The 19523-nt window shown below is 42.7% G+C and overlaps 1 protein-coding gene across 2 annotated transcripts in view; it reads right to left on the reverse strand.

Annotated features, from left to right (window-relative positions):
- The window catches only part of OSBPL10 (oxysterol binding protein like 10), a 389517-nt gene that overhangs the window by 207315 nt on the left and 162679 nt on the right, over nt 1-19523 (reverse strand). The window contains exon 4 of one of the 2 annotated variants that reach the window (XM_083188650.1): nt 436-627. The exons of the other annotated variant lie outside the window; for it this stretch is intronic. Coding sequence (XP_083044776.1) covers nt 436-627 — 192 coding nt within the window. The remainder of the gene's footprint in view (nt 1-435; nt 628-19523) is intronic. 2 annotated transcript variants of the gene reach the window in all.

Here is a 19523-nt window from a genome sequence, read left to right on the forward strand (position 1 = left end):
ATATTAGGTCCTTTCCTCTGTATTTTCTATCTTCCACCATGGCCACATTGCCTTTTTTGAACGTTTTCTTTTCCTCTTCCCTTCTCCTAACTATAATATTGGTCACTATTCTATCATCTGTATCTTGAGCTGTTCAGTCTGTGTCAAATGCCACTTATCATATATGCTTTTAAGTATCTTTGTATTTATGTTTTGTGATCTTTTATTAAACTTTCTATAAAGAAAAAAAAATCATTTTTTGGTCTACTTGACTTGTGTACTGCTGTTTCTCCACTATGGCATAACCTACTTGACCTGGATTTCTTTGGTTACAATAGATGTTTTCAAACTAGATAATTTAACCCACAGTGTTCAGTGCCATTATCTGTGATTACTAGTGGCTCATTATAGTTATATTTATGTCTTAATAAACATGGATATCAGTAATTTTCTAACCTCTTTGACTTCATGTAGATGGGCAGGATTCTGACTCTTGAACCTTCGGGCAGCGGCAGGGGACTTGTGATGTGTGATGGTGACAACGCTGGGGCCGCTGTGTGCCAGGTGCCTCTGGCTCCCAGGGGATGAGGAAATGGATGTTCCATGGGGAAGTAATGAAAGGCTTCTGGCTCTCTGAGACAATGAGCTCTACAAGAAGAATAGAGCAAGGACATATTATTATAAAATGTGAGAGCTGAGATCAATGACTGTTTTTAGTGCTCAGTGATAGGTCACCATTGGCACTCTAGATAAGTTCTAACAGGTTTTTCTACAGCTTTATACTGTATATAGCTATAAAGTAAATGTGCTATACGATCTGGCAGTGGAGAATCCATTTTTCTCAGCACCTGCACATTTATAAATCTTAAAAAGAGAAAAGCAAGATAAGCAGAAGAAAGCAAACACTTAGCTTCAATAGACAGCAGTGTTTTACTGTATAATCTTGCAAAGGGGTAAAAGAAAAAGAAGATGCAGCATTGAAAGGGAAATATAGAGAATATTTTAAACAACACAAAATAATAATATACCCCACAAAATGAATATTTCCTTTCTTCACATGCCATTATTGACTCCTGGTTCTCCCTTTCCCAAAGTTTTTAAAGATAAATGACATAATACAATTTTGAGTAGTAATTCGTCTATTTTTGCTCTACTCCATCTGTTTGTATGGGAAGTGGTGTTGAGGGGGGGTTGGGGGAGAAACAGGTACTTTCTGCCCTGACCCATGGCTCCCTCTGCCCCCTCCCTCATTCCCACTTTGTAGACAGTGGCTCTTGGGGGTGAGAAAGGAGTGACTGCTGCAGCAGGCTCTCTCCCCAGCACAAACACTTCTGTATGCTGTGGAGAGAAATGCTGCAGTAGCAGTCACCCCTAATTCCCCCTGCATGAGGTGTTTGTGTGTGGGGTGGTGAGTGATCGCCGCCTGCTAGCCTGCCACTGGCGCCCATCAGTAATTACAAAAATGCCCACCTGTGCAGTGCTCATCCGCTTCCCAGCTGTACAAAGGCTAAGATTTTTAACAGTCCCAAAAGAGGGAGGCTGGCCACACCTCCCTTCATTGGCATCTCATCCTCTCTGCAGCTACCGGTGCCCCTGTGTATGGACAACCAAAGCATAACTTCCCAAGATGGCATTGCGGGAAGTAAATGCTTAAAATGGCTTAGGTGAATGAGCCAAAATCGATCTGCAAGTTCGGTAGATGGGAGGGGATGTTCACGACACACGAGAACAGGCATCTTTGACGATATGGAGTGTACACACTAGAAGATATTTTAAAAGATCTCTCAGAATACCCTTTTTGAGGGATATCTTAAAATGTCCTATAGTGTGTAGGAAGCTTAAGACTCAATATTTAGTTCTGGAACCTGAATTCCCACAATAGCTTCCGGTTGAAAAGATTTGAGTAGAGAAAGATCACAATGTAATAAAGGCATACAGTACGTAGGTGGGGTATTGTAACCCTGTATGCAAAACTTGTATAGGACTATGGAGTACCAGATGTGATAAGATGTGACAAGTTTAAAGTGATGTACTGGTAGCCAGGACCTGATTAAAGGTTCCGGGTGCCCTAGGCTAATGCACATGTAGCTCCCCATGTAATGCTGCTAAACACACATGTATGAATGCTCAGGGACTCATCAGTCATACTGCTCATGTGCATGCAACGAAGGTTATACAACTGGCATGTATGATCCAATGCTTGTGGCGTGTGAAGGAGAGACTTTGGGCAGTATTCAATGTCGATTTTCGGCATGTGCATCGAATCCTGTTTAGGATTCGTTGCAAATTTGCCGCGTTCAATGTCCCCCTATTCAATGTCACCCTATTCAATGCCGCAGGGGCTTGCTGAATTTTAAAAGCCTGAGGACAGCGACAGGCAGGGAGATGGAAGTCTCACTGCCTGCGTCGGAATGTGTGTGGAGGGAGGAGGGCTCCCCGGGACACAGGCAGCACAAGCTGCACCCAGGAGAGCTGGCAGGGGAAGCGGGTAGGGAGCCGTTGCACTGCTCCCTCTCGTGCATATGTAATGAGCGGGAGCAGTGAATATATAAATATGTAATGAGCGGCTCCCGGCTCTTGGCCCCTTGCTGGCTGTTATGTGTAAAAAAAAATGATAATTAAAAATTAAATATATATTCATGTGCAGCACGCACATGAATAAAAATAGATTGCCCCTTCAAAGAAAAAAATTACTGATTTTTTTACACAAAAAAAAGTCTTTTTTTTTTTTAAAGATCGCTTTCCAGTTCACCTTAAAAAGATGTCGATTTCAAAACGGAGAATCACGCGAAAATCACTGGAGAAAGCAGTTCTCCATTTGAGCATTGAATACAATCTTGGTGAATTGGACTAAAAACCCCATTGAAAAACAACGGCGTATTGCAGCGAATCACACAGGCGAATCGTCAGACATTCACTGTTCGCTTGCAGCAAATTGTCTCCTTTGAATAGGGCGAATCGGTATTTCTGTGAGCAAATTCGTCGGTACACCGGAGAAATGGCAGATTCGCTGTAAACTACGGCGAATCTGAGGCATTAAATACTGGCCTTTGGCTTAAGGCTGATCAGCTGGCGCTGTAGCACAATGTACATAAAGTAATGGCTGCATCATCTGGTGTTCCTAAATGATGCACAAGTTTTAGATTGTTTATCCCTACCATATAATTGCCCCATAGATGAAAATAGGCAAATTTTTACATATATAACCGGTGGAACTCCATATAAGAAGAAGAATTGGAAAAACAAGAGGTAGGCATGGATAGGGGAAGAACAATAAGGACATAATCAAATAATTGTGACCAGCAGACCTGGATGCAGATTCATTCAAGGTGTAGGCGGTATTCAGACTATGCTTTCAGGAGAGGAAAATGGTCCAGCACACTGGAAATGCTTGGATGTGCCATAAGACGTATTACCATGCCCCTTATCTGCATGAGGCGCCATCATAAACATTTGGGGGGTACAGCAGGTGATTGTAATTCAGTTATAAGTATGGCTGTTAGTATATATTAGGTCACAGCTGTCTATTTTCATTGTTTATTATTTTTAAATAAATCATTGTTACAAATTCGATTTTTAAATTGGAAAACGAGGTAAGCATCAATAATCATATACTTTCAGAAATGCCTATTATAAATAAATGTCAATGATGAAATGTGAAAGTAAAAGGAGTGGAAATTAAATCACAGAACTCAGCTGCAGTTGGGGGGGGGGGGGGGGTTATGGGGGGGGGGTATTTACATACAATGTACACTAGTTAGAAAATACTACATGAAGTTTAATATAAATGTATCTCATGGTATGAATGCATTAAGTTGTGATGAAATACAATGTGAGTTTGGTAGCAGAAGAATGCATTGTGAGGTTAATTAATAATACATTGTCAACATGTACTGTGATTTTGCAGGATTTCATGAATGCTTTGGTAACAGTGGAATGTGGTAATGATAATAATATTATGGTTTGTAGGAAGACAGAAAGATGAGGACTGTGACAGGAGTTCCATGATAATAATTTCTGGAAATGTGCTTTGTATAGTTTAAGCTTAGACAATAGAGATAGCAACAGAAAAACTAAGTAGCGTCAGAAAACTAAAAGAACATGTCCAGAAACACAATATCTATAGACTATATTATTAACTATTTCGGCATGTCCCGGGACACTGAAACTTCGGCATGTCCCAGAACACTGTGGAACTACTTCAGCATGTCCTAGAACCTTGAACACTGCTTAACTACTTCAGCATGTCCTAGAACCATGTGGAACTACTTCAGCATGTCCCAGAACCTGGAACACTGCGTAACTACTTCAATATGTCCCGATACACTGCATAACTACTTCAGCATGTGCCGGATCACTAACTACTTTTGCATGTTTTGGAACAATTTTCAGATTTTAAAATCTAAATGGTAACAACAGTTAAAATGTAGGACACAGTTAATTCATATATTTTTTTCTGTTCTGTGTCGTGCAACGTGACTGTTGGATATAATGTCTAAATGGTATAATAAATTAGAAACTAAAACATAAAATATACTAAAATGCACTTAAAATACATGAGATGTTACCTGGCGCATTGGCTATCCCATTTCTGTATAGTCAGCACATGCTTAATGTTGGCTCTTGCTATTATGTGGAATTAGCAGACACCGGATAATACCCAAATAATGGAAGTATTTGGCACTCGTGAGACTGGAGTAAATTTGAAAAAAGATAGTGATTTAGTGTGATGTTTTGGGGATCCTATCCCCTCCCTCGAAATGTCACACATTAATGCACCATCTTTTTTCAAGTTTACTCCAGTCTCGTGAGTGTCGCCTACCTCCATTATTTATATATATATATATTTATTCAGATAGATAGATAGATTAAATAATTTATTTATATAGTTCCTGCAGGAGTCACCTTAAATATATCAAAAACATGGAACATTGTACATAGGCATTCGAATTATAGAAAGTTTAAAAACATAAGGAAATAATTATAAAGAATAAAAAAAACCTAGAGAGCACAATAAGCATACTGCAGGGCAACATGGATGGTGTAATGGTTAGCATTACTGCCTCACATCAAAAATTCTCTGCACTACGGAATATGGGAATATGTGTGCGCTATATAAATAACTGTGAATAAGAATAATAATAATAATAATAATAATAATACTGCAGACATTTTGGGGTATAATTCAATGTGTTCTATATTCCATCCATGAAAGGTACCGTACCAGATGAATGTAATTACATAGTTTATATCTGTTATTTAACATTTAAACAAGGCTATGATTGGTTAAGTTGAGTAATTGCTACTGTTCCTTATAACAAGGATGAATAATACAATAATGATGCAATTTACATGGAGTGGAACAGACAACCCATTATCTGTATTTTAACAGATTGCATTTCCGTGGAATTGACGAAAGACATGAGTAGGAGGTCAACCTATGTCACTGGCATAGGAATAAAAAAACAAACAGAAAACATTTGTCAATCTAAAATAACAGTTAAATACAGCTTCATCGTGATTTAGGTCATGGCCTGTACACATTCATTTTGTCATTTTCCTTTGCATTTTATAAATATCCAGTAAAAATACCATCTAGCCACAAATTACTGAACACAATGAACGTTTTCATATTTAAAGTAAACTGTTGTTATGCTTGCCGAAGTAATGTACAGGCAACAAAAGGACAGTGCCTCCTAGTGGCCACATTTATTTTTTTATTTTTTTATTATATCTAAAATGAATAGTAATTTTTGAAATATTTCCTCTATTGTAAAGAAAGTATAACGCTTTATTAAGAACTGTCAGTAGGTGTGTGTTTTATCCCTTTTCAGATGTTTAATCTGAAACTACATAATAACAAGCTTCCTTCTTTTCTAGATAGTTTTGTCGTGCTTAGCTAAATTGCAAGATGGGGAAGGGGGCAGACATCACCTTCAGACACGCACACATTCCTGTTTATAATTCAAAGCAGTAACATTCTTTTCCCATTACAATTCTGGCATCTACAATAGCTAAATACAGTAAGAAGCCTACTTTCCATTATTTTCTCAATACAGTTCAAATTCATATATAACTCTTTCAGCAGTGCATCACTGTGGGCATAAATAAAGCTGCCTCCTCAGGCTAAGGAACAATCTCACAAATAATAAGTTGTGTTAGAGGCGAGCTACTAAGTAGGTTTTATGATGAGTAGTTCAATCATAAGCCTCGAGCAGGGCAAACCACCAGCAATCAACTAAAATCTTCCCCTTAAAGCAAAGGTATTTGTACACAGAAATAAAGGGCCTGCGAACTAAAATCTGTGCTTTTGGGACTACTGTGAGTGCTACAATTACTTGTGGGTAAATGGATCAACTCCTAACATGTTATTCAGGCAGATACACCTTACATGTCTCTGCCTGGATAACAAAGAAGTACAATAAAATAACGAGCAAGCTACACATCGCCTATGGTTCTGTTGCGGCAGACAGTAATACAGTATGCAGACTAAACACTTCTAAAATTTGTATATACTCTCTGTAGACCAACCTCACCCCTAACGACATAAAAATACATTCTGAAGACCAGCGGTCAGGATGCCACTGGTCAGAATACAGACAAAAAAAAAGGAATCCATAGAGGGGTGAGTAAAATAAGCTTATCCTCCACCTACCTCCCTTTTTGCAGCAAAACTCTAACCCTCCCTCCCCACACCCTCACCTTAACCATCCCTGCTAGTTCCTAATCATAACACCCGCACCCCGCTGCCTAACCCTAACCCTATAGCCTAACCGTAAGTCCCCCCCCCCCAGTGCCTAAACCTAAACCTCCCTTCCCTGGCCTGACCCTCAACCACCCTGCATACTTGCTAAACATATTCTGGCATCAGCATCCCGATCCTTTCGGCGATACAGTATTGGTCTCCTGAAGGCAGTCAGGATGCCGGCATTGTTATACTGAACACTGACATCCTGACTGCCGGTATGCTGACTGCATTCCACGACAACACCAAAAATAGACAAGAAGGAACATAATCCAATATACAGCAGCACACATTCACCAGGTAAACATTGGACATGATACTAAACTAAACACTGTATGCACTGGTTAGAAAAAAACTAAATACAATAACTGAATGGTGTGTGCATTTATACATTCAATAGACATTTATAGGAAGTCCACAGAGGGCTTAGCTTATGTTGGCATACAGTTAGGGCAATCACATTAGTCAAAAAACAAACAGTATGCCAAATCCTATTCTAGGATCATTTGGACACCTTTAGATACTTTAGGACAACATTTCCCATCCTAAACAACAGGAGACCTGTCAACAGGACAAAAATTCAGCTTTATTAGTTACATTTCCACAAACTCCTACATTTTATCCATCATTTCTGCATATCTGAGCATTTCTTACATGGTCATATACAGTTTTTGGCAGCAATTTATTGATTTTTTTGTTTTAGATTTTACCCCTTAACCACTCTGCATGACAATATAATAATAATTAAAGGGTTTGTACATTTTTGAATCCCAATCTATTTTTCTTTCACCAATTCAGCAATTAGTACCACTGATCTCTCCCATAAGATAAATGTTAATACTAATAATAATAAAAATATTAATTAGGGCCGGATTAGCAGAGGAGAGGGCCCATGTGCATACTCCATGTGGGCCCCCTCCTCTCTACTGCACCCTAAATGCTGGCATTTGCGGTAGACTTGCATTGTGTATGTGTGGAGGCCATTTTCCTGGGGGGTTTGGCCATAGCTGCAGCATTGGTAGGGGACTCTGGAGAGGGAATTAAATATGGGTGCTGTGTGAGACTTCTACGACCAGGGGCCCATGTGCACTGCACACACTGCATGTGATGCTACTACTAATAATAATAATGATGTAAGCAGAGGCGGATTTGTGCCTAGGCCCGTGAGGCACGGGCCTCAGGGCGGCACTAATCTAGGGCGGCACTTGCGGACTGCCATGCTTTTAAATAGCAGCATGGCAGAGCGGGTGGGAAGCGGCAAGTGACAAGCGGCGCCGCCGCTGACATGATTCATCATCATATGTCGGCGGCAGCGTCGCTCGTTACCCGCCGCTACCCTCCCGCTCTGCCATGCACACAGTAGTATGTACATCACCGGCGGCGGCTCGCTGCTGTCACTGCCAGGCTGTGTATGTGTATCCATGGTTCCCCCCAGGCTGCGTCTTCGTCGATTGAGCTGATTTGCTCAGGCTCACTGCCTCCAGCGCCCATTGGCTACTGTATACACACAGCCTATTGGCTGCTGTGTATCCAATGGGCGTGGAAAGCAGCTGAGCTGAGCTCATCCTGCGCTGCTCTCAGTCAGTGTCTGAGTGAGAGACTGACTGAGACAGTCATAGCACATACAGTTAATACTCCACGTTATGAGGTGGGCTACAGTTACATTTGAATGAAGTATATATATATATATATATATATATATATATATATATATAAAATGTTTGTGTATATATAAATATATATATATATACACATATACATGTGTATATATTATATATATATTTATATACATATGTTTATGTGTGTGTGTGTATATATATATATATATATATATATATATATATATAAAATAGGGGGGGGGGGGGCAAAAATGTTGTGCCTAGGGGCGGCCTGACCCCTAAATTCGCCCCTGGATGTAAGTATTTATCAAATATATTACATTGATGTACTGTGTAGTAAGGTAAAAGTCACCTTTTCCCATACAGTAAAACCCCATAAACACTGAAGTAACTGGAATCTACCAGTGGGTTTAACCAGTTGCCACAAAACATTAGAGCAGCATTTCCAGCCAGCTTGAAACATGTTGGACGTGACCAGTTTGCAATAAATTTTGCACTTTATTCTATAAAAAAATCTGTGAGTGCCGCCTTATTACTGTTGAATCTACCGTAGGACAGCAAAGTCCCTAGGAAGATACCAGGTAGGGCGGCCATCCCGGGATCGTCGGGATCCCAGGATTTGGCCCGAAAAACGCCGGGATTTGAATCCCGGGATTAGAGCTTCCAATCCTGGGATTCGCCTGCGCATGCACGAATGTAATGTCGGGCAGCGCTGAGGCCAGCTCAGATGCTGCCCGTCTGCTCCCAAACCCTGGCACGCTGCTCTGCGGCTGTTTGCAGCATGACCTGATGTCTGAGGTCATGCTGCACAGCCTGTCTGCAGCTCCATTCCCGCCCACCGCCCGGTACCCGAGCCATCACTGCCGCCCGGCTACTCCGACGTCCGCCTCTAGACCACCGCTGCCCGGCTCCCACACATCTGCCCGCTTCCAGACCACCCGCACACAGCCCCTAATCAAAGCCGCCGGCCTCTGAACACCACTGCCCGACTTCTGCAGCAATGGCCGGGTGAGATAGACTGGGTTTGGGGGGGACTAAAGTTCGACATTATATTGACAAACTTAATCCCGGGAATCCCGGGATTAGGCATTTTTCAATACCGAATCCCGGGATTGAAAAAAAGCCCCGGGATTGGCATCCCTAATACCAGGTGGGAACATTCAAATAATTCCTTCAATATATGAGTAACTATCAGATTCGGACTGATCGGGTTTAAAAGTTGTGAATACATTCAAAACGCTGCTCTACATGGCTTTGTGGGTGCAAAAATATCAACTGTTCATAACTACAAAATTATTATTATTATTATTATTATTAATAATAATAAATTTGATTTATAAGGTGCCACATAGATCACGCATTAATGTGCTATACATAGATCACGCATTAAAATGATACAGGGTACACAGAACTAAACATACCTGTAACAGTAACTAAGGAACTAAAATAGAGCACAGGTAACAATTAGCAGAACAATTCTTAGTACACAATACAGCTGAGATGTAAATCACCCTGCACACCAGTTCTTCAAGTATGTATCATATTTTCTACAACTATGCGACGTGCTCCATTGTGAATAAAAAACCCATCCCTTTCGAGAACTCATTCACATGTGCATTACATAACTGTTTGAAGTCTAATGCTACTTTTTATTTCCAAATCACAAGGATAAAACCTAGCAGGATGTTATATTGGACACTGATCTGCAACCCAGTTTCTGGAGACACTAGATGAAACAAGGCGGTAAAAGATGTTGGTCAGGATGAGAGACTGATGGCTAGACTTTAAATGTCCTCATTTGAAGGTGTGAGGAGCCAGGTGTGACCTGATTGATGGCAAATGGCTGAAAGGCTGACACAGAGCAACATGTTGTTTCCATTTTACTGTCTGTCATGTACTATACTGGTGGCCATAATTCAAGTGCTTTAGCTAAACTATCTCAATTTGGACATTAGCAAGAGAATGGCTCTGTCCTCATGTCACGCAGAATTGAACTGTAGCGAATCCTTCGTGCCAGTGATTGCCTCTGAAATATAGCTGATTGTGGATTATATTTGTAGAGGTGCTGAACGATGTTTCAATATGCTCTCATAAATAAAACATCTTCTCGTTCCCACTGGTAGTTTATCCAGAATTGTTTGGAATTGGATTCTGTCCCTGTATAACATACTGTAGCAGTTAAAAAACGAAACATATATGGTACAATCCGCAAAGAGAAACCATATGTGAGACCTTTTTTTAATATTTAAATAACTGAAAAAGTGATAAAATAAGATAAATTACAAAATGTTTGTAATTTTTTGAAAAAAATCCACTTTTAAAACACAATGGGCGAGACCGTAATAGGGTGCGATTTTTAGCCATGCACTAAATCGCACTTTAAAAAAAATCGCACTTTAAAAAAAAAAATGTAAATGTAATAGGGTGTGACTTTTAGACAAAGTCGGAATTTGGAATTTAGTGCGATTTTTAGTAACGAAAAAGTGCGTTTTTTAGCAACGAAAATGTGCGATTTTTAGACATGTGCATTTTTAGTAATGATAATGTGTGATTTTTTAGACATGTGCAATTTCTTTAGACATGAAAGTGTGCAATATTTAGTAAAAAAAAAATGGCGTGAGGTCCCCCCTCCTGAGCATAGACAGCCCGGGCTCATTGAGCCGGACCTGGTTCCAAAAATACGAGGTCCCCCGTATTTCTGAAACCAGCCACGGACTTTTGGACTGGTTCTGGTTGCAAAAATGGGGGGGACAAAATAACCCAGTGCGAGGGGAGCTGGTTTACCCCCACTGTCAGTGAGAGAGTCACTGCTGGAGCCTGGAATGGTAATGTATGTATGCTGGCGTAAAATTAGTGTATGTGTTAAAGTTATACTTTTCTCTGTTTGTCTGTTTTTATTTGAACATTCTTTTACATGCGAGTCCAAGGGGGCCCATTGGGGTTCACCAGTCCCAGAATGCGGGGGAGGCCTGCTTAAAAAAATGGCACTCTAAAATTTCACCCATAATGTTTTGTAAGCTTTGTAAGTATTTTTTGTCTATAGCTACAGTATATAGTAACATCAATCATAAATAGGTCTTGGACTGCTAAAATTTGCTACGTCAAAAACTGCTATGAGCAGGAATATCTTACACAATACTTAATAAAAGAATTTACCTTCTGGAAGTTAAAATTCACATTTGGTGCACAGGTATTCTTAATATCTGTCTCCTTCTCACTCCATTGTTGACAGTAGGACAGAGAAAACACAGGAGATGATTTAGGCAGGGGCATTTCAGTGGCAAACGCAGGATTTTCAGAAGGGGGTTTCCAGAGGGGCGGAGCAAAGCACGCAGATGGACACTTAGGTGACCCAGTACATGCCGGGTCAGTTAAAGTATTATAGATAGACCAAATGTATAATAATAATAATATATATATATACACACATACATACATACATACATACATACATACATACATACATACATATATATTAATACATACAGGGGTGTCAACAGCTGTGTAGACCCCTGGGCATAGCAATGTATTGGGGCACCTATGGATCCTCCAGCGGTAGGGGTGGGCGAAGCTTTGATGTCCCCCGGGTGGTAGGGGGTATTATATCAACCACTCAGCATGTAGGTCCTGGATCAGTAATTTCCACTAATTACCCCTTTACTGCACAGATGGTGGGAGATAGGGTGGGAGAAGGGGGCATTGGCCTGAATGAAGGGGCCCTGATACATAACTTCCAGGGTGGTAGAGGATGTTTAATATGCAGAGGAGAGGTGTATAGTGGAGTGGGCTTATTATACATAATTTTCTGGTGGCAGGACAGCTTGCTTGACTGCAGATATATCCAGTTAACAGAAATAGATTTCTTAGATTTTAATGGAATTAAAAACTAGATAATCCCACCTACCAAATGGTATTGGGGACTAGGGGATCAGAGTTCAGGAGGCAGAGCAATCTGCCAACGAGAATATAAAACTACATACCAGGTGTGTGGAGCTGGAGCAGTAACCAGCTGCTAGAAGGCTGATATCTCTGGTTCTGGGAACAGTAGAGACAAGCTACTAGTGTCCATCAAAAGGGGGAGAGTCCCAGATTTTGGAATATACCCTCAGAAAAACTCTAAGACAGAGACAACCTGAAATATCTGACTGGGAAGAGCAATTAACAGGCTTGGATGGGGAGCACTGCTTTGAAGTCAGATATCTCTGGTTCCCAAGGGCCGATTTTTAAAATTCTTATACCCATGGAAAGAGGGGACCCTCAGCTTTCAGTCTAGGGCCCTTAGACTCCTGGGGGGGTTTCTGGGTACTCAGAAACCCCCCCTGCGTGCGCTACTGCATTTAAGGAGGAGTGGGCCCGTGTGCAGACTTCTCCTCCAGCCAGCCGCTTCCTCTCTGACAGTGATATGTTATGCCAGAGTCTACTGTACATGTGCAGGTCTCAAGGAACATGGCAAATACCTTGCACCCATGATAGATCTATGAACTTAGGCATGACACTTATACCCCTTTTCCACCAACAAGAGCATCTCCCAGTGTCGGCTATTGCATTACAGTGAATGGGTCCCGGGTTACCCGTCTACACTACAAAGCGAGTCAGGTTGAACTCGTCTTCAACCCTGGTCACTACCCCAGGATTGTGCTCCCTGGCCAAAGTGATAATAGCAAGAACGTGGATGGCCAAAAAAGGCCCGGATGTCCACTGCTGGATAGCCCTAGTCAATTACACTGTCGAGCAAGATAAATTTGTACACTTAAGTAGAAGCACAATAATGAAACACGAGGGAACATGGGGCAGGTAGAAGGCCTCAAAATATTGGAATCGCACGGGCACATAAATGCAACTTAGACATTAGAGAGAAGAGGAAAGAATGTAATTAACGTTAGAATCACATTTAAAGCAATTGCCGGTAGGCCATAAGTAAAAGAAATAGAAATAGAAGTAATATAAGCGCACCCATTGGGGAATCACGACAGCACTAAGAATGAAAGATACATGCACAAAATTTAACCACAAAAAAAAAAAATAATAATAATAATAAAAAAATAAATATATATATATATAATATAAATAAATGAATGAATTAATATATTAATAAACAAACAATAATAATACACAAATAAATAATTGCATCCTCGGCTAGGAGTACTGGCAGGTGGCACACTGGCAGTGGACATCCGCGATTGTGGTGGGGAAGGGAAAGAAAGGGACAAAGGAAAGAGGAAAAAAAAAAAAGAGAAAGTGGGAGTGGTTAAATGGCCATGAAGCTTCAGGAGTTCAGTAAAACATAACCAAAGTGCTATCTACCATTTCGGTAACCCCAGCAGAGGCAAGAGGATTGGAGGGGTCTCCCACTGACCAATAGTGAAAAGGTGGCAGCCGAGAGTAAACACAAGCTGCTAGGTCGGGTAAAGTAAATCTGTATCATACCCTGGCAATACTGTATATTAATGAGTGAATTGGTAGATCTGACCATTGTATGTCTTTGTTTGTGATTTTATGGTTTGTAAATGTATTGTATAAATGTTCAAGGAAAAATTCAAATAAAGATTATACTGATAGAAATACCGGGTCTCAAGACCGAAATATTTCAACAGGGAGCGTTTACACTGCCTGCAATGCGGGTTTTTGTGCGCTCCCATACAAAAACCTGGGTTATTTAGGCTAGTGGAAAAGGGGTTTTAGTCACATGCTATGTATATTACAGAAAATGCACTTACATTGCACCACACATTCTGTGTTCATATAAAATACTGATTTCATGCACGCATACTAGAAGTGTATTGAAAAGTATTTGGCGTTCATGGAAGGAGATAGCTATTCAGATGCATGTTAATCATAGGCAGAGATGGATTATGGGGACCACGGGATTCTGTGGGGCCTCTTTTCAGGGGACTCCCTGCTTTGATTCCACAAACTGTAAAAATTAGAAAGTAGAGGGAGGGTGAAGACGAAGCAGGGGACAGGAGTTGTGTGCAGCCAGTGTGTAGTAGCAATATGGTCGAAAGCAGGAGAGGAGGCAGAAGTGGCTGTAGAAAGTGTGCCAAGTGATGGTGTTGGGTAAGAGGTCAAAGGGATACTGTCTATATGTATACAGTATGTGTGACTGTGAATGTGACAGTATTTTTTTATTTAATTTATTTACAGTTTCTTATAGCAGCCAGGGCTGCCAAGAGAAATCCTGGGCCCCGGTACAACAGCGTCACGGGGCACCCCTGGAGTGGCAAGCGACAGAAAAGAGGTGTGGCCATTAAAGGATATAGGGGTGTGTACCACACCATATACCCTTTATGCAACACAATAGTAGACCCCTTATACTTGCCCCTTACACATTATGCTACACAGAATGAGCCAAAATTCACATGGAATGTTTTAAAATTCACATTATGCCACATGGAATGACACAAAATTCAAATTATTCCACACAGATTAAGGCAAAATTCAGGGAGAGTGAGAGAAATGGTGGGGATGCAGGTAGATAGATTGCGGGGACAAAGGTGCATAGAGCGGGATGGCGGGATGCAGGGACAGAGACGGTGGTGACGAAGGACCAGACGGTGGGGGCAGAGATGGTGGGGACGCAGGGACAGAGACCAGGGCCGGCGCCACCACTAGGCAAATCTAGGCATTTGCCTAGGGCGCCGGCCACTGGAGGGCGGTGTTTCGCCCCCCTTGCCGCCCGGGTACCTGTCCTGCGGCGCTGTGCATATATAAAGCTGGCGGCATTGTGTTTTGGAAACACTGGCCGCACGCTGAGATTCAGCCAATCAGCGTGCGCCGTGCAGCCAGTGTTTCCAAAACAGAAGCGCTTCCGCATAGCCCGGCGGATAGCGCTCGTTATTTCTTATTGACTGCAGGGACCCCCCACTGCCGCCAGCTTTATATACGCACAGCGCCGCAGGACATGTACCTGGGCGGCAGACACCCGGGCGCCCCCACCCCGACTTGCCTGGGGCGCTCCGGTGCCTTGCACCGGCCCTGACAGAGACAAAGTAGGTCTAGAAGGTCATTTCTATGTAAGGGATGGCAACAGAAATCTTGGGGCCGGTACACCAATATCACTGGGATTGAAAAATGCTGAAACCCGGTATTCCCGGTATCCAGGGATTGGCATCTCTAAAAGAAAATTGCCCCCTGTGCCCCCACACTGACTTGCTTTGGAGGGGGGCAGGCGGCCTCAGTGCATAGGCAGGCGTGGGGTAGACATGTGCGACGTGGGAGGCCCGGCGGCGAGCAGGTTCCAGTGTCGGGTATGATGTGGGAGGCCCGGCGGCAAACAGGTTTCGGCACTGGTGGTCAGCACTGCGGCCTGCGCAGCGTGACCTAAGACCGAATCACACAGCGCAGGCCGCACGCCAGGTCGGGAACAGCCGGGCAGTGTCTGAGCGAGTGCTCAGACGCTGCACGGGATTAGACTGCACAAGCGAATGCGTGAGTTGGTGCATGGACACAGCTAACCCCATGCCCACTCTCCTAGTCCAGTGGTCTCCAACCTTAATTGAGCGAGAGCTACTTGTGACAAAAAAAGACAAAAAAAAGTCCCAGGGAGCTACTAAAATTTGAACAATGCCCCTAATACTATGCCGCACACCGTAATGCCCCAGCGCAATATGCTGCACACTGTAATGCCCGATACATTATGCCACACACCGCCATTTCTCTGAAACATGATGCAGCACACCATAATGCCTGATACTATGCTGCACACTGTAATGCCTCTGACACATTATGCCACACATTGCAATACCCCTCACACTTAATGCATACCTCCCAACTACGGCAGTGGAGAAAGGAATATATGTGCTTGCCGCAGGCACGCGTCAAAAATTTTGGGGCGCCGTTTTGTCGCTGTGAGGGCATGGCCAGTGTCTAATTCCCACAGGACCGTCCCCAAAAAATGGGATGTCACACAAAAATCGATACACACTGACTATGCCACACCACGTTGCCCCCCACAGTAAGGCTTCTAATACATTATAAATTACCTGCTTGTTGCCAAGAGAGTTAATGTCCGTTGCCAAGGAGTTAATATGCATTGACAGGGGTTATTGCTTGTTGTCAAGGGGAGTTAATGTCTGTTGCCAGGGGTTCTTGCTCGTTGCCAAGAGGGGGGTTAATGTCCGTTGCCAGGGGTTCTTTCTCGTTGCCAAGGGGTTAATATACATTGCCAGGGGTTATTGCTTGTTACCAATGGGTTTATATTTGTTCCCAGGGGTTAATGCTCATTGCCAAGGGGGGTTAATGTATGTTGCCTGGGGTTCTTGCTCGTTGCCAAGGGGGGTTAATGTCCATTGCCAGGGGTTCTTGCTCATTGCCAAGGGTTTTTTAAATGTTGCCAAGGGGTTAATATTTTTTGCCAGGGGTTCTTGCTCGTTGCCAAGGGGGGTTTATTTCCATTGCCAGGGGTTCTAGCTCGTTGCCAAGGGGTTAATACGTGCCCGGCCAACTGCCCGTCAGCTGCTGCTGACCCCTGCTTTACCCTGCCTTCCCCTGTGCACAGAGAGCCAGACGCTAGAAGTCATTTTTCACTTCCAGCGTCTCTGACAGGGAGCACAGCCCGGCAGCGTTACCAGGAAGTGCAGAGCTGTGCTTCCTGTCAGACGCTAGAGGTGAACTATGACTTCTAGCGTCTGTCTCTCCGTGTGCAGGGGAAGGACAGACCGGGGAAGCCGCAGCTGACGGGCGGGTGGCCGGACACATGGGCGGGTGGCCGGACACATGGGCGGGTGGCCGGACACATGGGCGGGCGGGCGGACAGGTCCTTGTCCTCCCTACGCACCCACAGCCCAAAAAATATATTTTAAAGTGTGTGTCCGGACCCGGGCCCCCCTGGCAGGCCCGGGCGCAGGTAAAATGTACCCGCCCCCCCCCCCCTGCCTCTCAGAGGCCCTGATAGCAGCAGATTCCGTTGCGCTTTACAAATGTTGACAACACTGAAAGAACAAACTGGGTAAAACAGACAGACATAGAGGTTGGAGGGCCCTGCTGCAAGCTTACACTCTATAGGGAAATAGGAGGGAAACAAAAGGTCAGGCACCAGTAATAGTGTAGCACTCCTACTAAGTTGCAAGTCCAGAAGGGTAGCTATATACAGTAATACATGAGTACCTCTGAGGGTACCTAAATTTAATAGGCTTGCCTGAAGAGGTGAGTTTTCAGGGAACGCTTAAAAGTTTGGAGGCTAGTAGAGAGTCTTATTGTGCGTGGAAGGGCATTCCATAGGGTGGGTGCAGCCCTCTGAAAGTCCTGTAGCAGTCAGTGGGAGCTAGTGATCCATGCAGAAGAGAGACACAGATCTTGTGCAGAGCAGAGAGAGCGAGTTGTGAGATGTTTTGTGGTAAGTAAAGAGAAATATGTTGGTGTGGTTCGGTTAATAGCTTTATATGTGTGTGGAAGTATTTTGTATTGACAATGGTAGCATACAGACAACCAATGGAGGGACTGGCAGAGCAGATCAGCAGATGATGAACGTCTTGGTAGGAAGATCAGTCTCGCAGCAGCGTTCAAAATAGATTGCAGTGGTAAGAGTCTGTCCTTGTGAAGAACAATGAGGAGGCTATTGCAATAATAAATGCGAGAGATAATGAGTGCATTGATTAGTGTTTTAGCAGTGTCGTGTGTAAGATAGGGTCGTATCTTGGATATGATTTTTAGATGCATGTAACATTATTTTGAGACAGACTGAATGTGGGGAACAAAGGACAGTTCAGAGTCAAGGGTGACCCCTAGGCAGTGAGCTTGAGGGGTAGGGTAGATTGTCACGTTGTTGACAGTTATGGAGACATCAGGACTGTAACTGCTCCTGGCTGGTGGGAATAAAATTAATTTGGTTTCGGAAATGTTAAGATTGAGGTAGCAAAAAGACATCCAAGATGAGATGGCAGAGACGCATTCAGAGACACGGACCAAAAACTCATGACAACTCTGGGGTTGATAGATAGATTTGAGTGTCATCCGCAAACAAGTGATACTGGAATCCGAAAGAGCTGATTAGTAAGCCAAGAGATGAGGTATAGATTGAGAAGAGCAGAGGACCTAAAACTGAGCCTTGCAGTACTCCAACTGACAGAGGTAGTGAAGAGGAGGTGTTATCAGAGAAGCGAACGCTGAAAGAGCGAACAGATAGGTAGGATGAGAACCAGGAAAGAGCTGTATCATTTAGCGAGTGTAGTGATTGTATGAGGAGAGGGTGGTCAACAGTGTCAAATGCAGCAGATAGATCTAGAAGAATAAGTAATGTGTAATGGCAGTTACCAGATCATTTACCACTTTAGTCAGTGCTGTCTCAGTGGAGTGTTTGGGAACGAAAGCCTGACTGAAGTGGGTCAAATAGGTTGTGGGAGTTAAGAAAGTGTGTGAGGCGAGAGTAGGAAAGTTGTGGGAGTTAAGTAAGTTGTGGGAGTTAAGAAATAAGTTGTGGGAGTTAAGAAAGTGTGTGAGGTGAGAGTATGCAAGTATTTCAAGCAGCTTGGAGAGGCATGGGAGCTGAGAGATGGGATGGTAGTTAGAGAGAGAGTTAGGGTCAGAATTGTGTTTTTTCAGAATGGAAGTAATCACTGCATATTTGAACAGAGAAGGAAAGATACCTGTAGCAAGAGAGAGATTGCAGATTTTAGTTAAGGTTGGAATAAGCACAGGAGAAAATTTTTTACTGACTTTTGAGGGTATAGGATCATAAGAAGTATATAATCCACAGATGTACATATTTGCACGCTCTCTTTTATCAATAGAAAGCACAGCTGAAACTTGTCAGGTTTTCTGTAGCACTAAAATAAAGTGTTGTTATTTTTCTCTTGAAACTATTGTTCTTAATGACAAATTGCTGACTTTCTTTAAGAGGTTTGTAATACTGCCAGACTACAGTAGTTATGTGACGTTCGATTGGAGAGCATCAGCAATGTCTTTCTGTGATTTCATACTGAGTTTTATAAGAACAAAACGATTGCTAAAGATACTTAATGGCAGCACTCTGACAGCAATTTGGAAGAAATCTATAAATGTTATTGCGTTTGGCAACACATTTAAGTGGAAGTCTACATTCACTACATGACCAACGGTACATATGGGGACACCTAAATATCACACCTACACAGTATGTGAATGTTTAACGTTGCATTTTAACATTGTGTTTTCAACTATGAGCATCAATATGGAGTTAGTCCCTGAAGGGTTAAAAGAGGAAT

This window comes from Crinia signifera, chromosome 5, assembly GCF_055691185.1.
Source record: "Crinia signifera chromosome 5, ASM5569118v1, whole genome shotgun sequence".
Classification (NCBI taxonomy): Eukaryota; Metazoa; Chordata; class Amphibia; order Anura; family Myobatrachidae; genus Crinia; species Crinia signifera.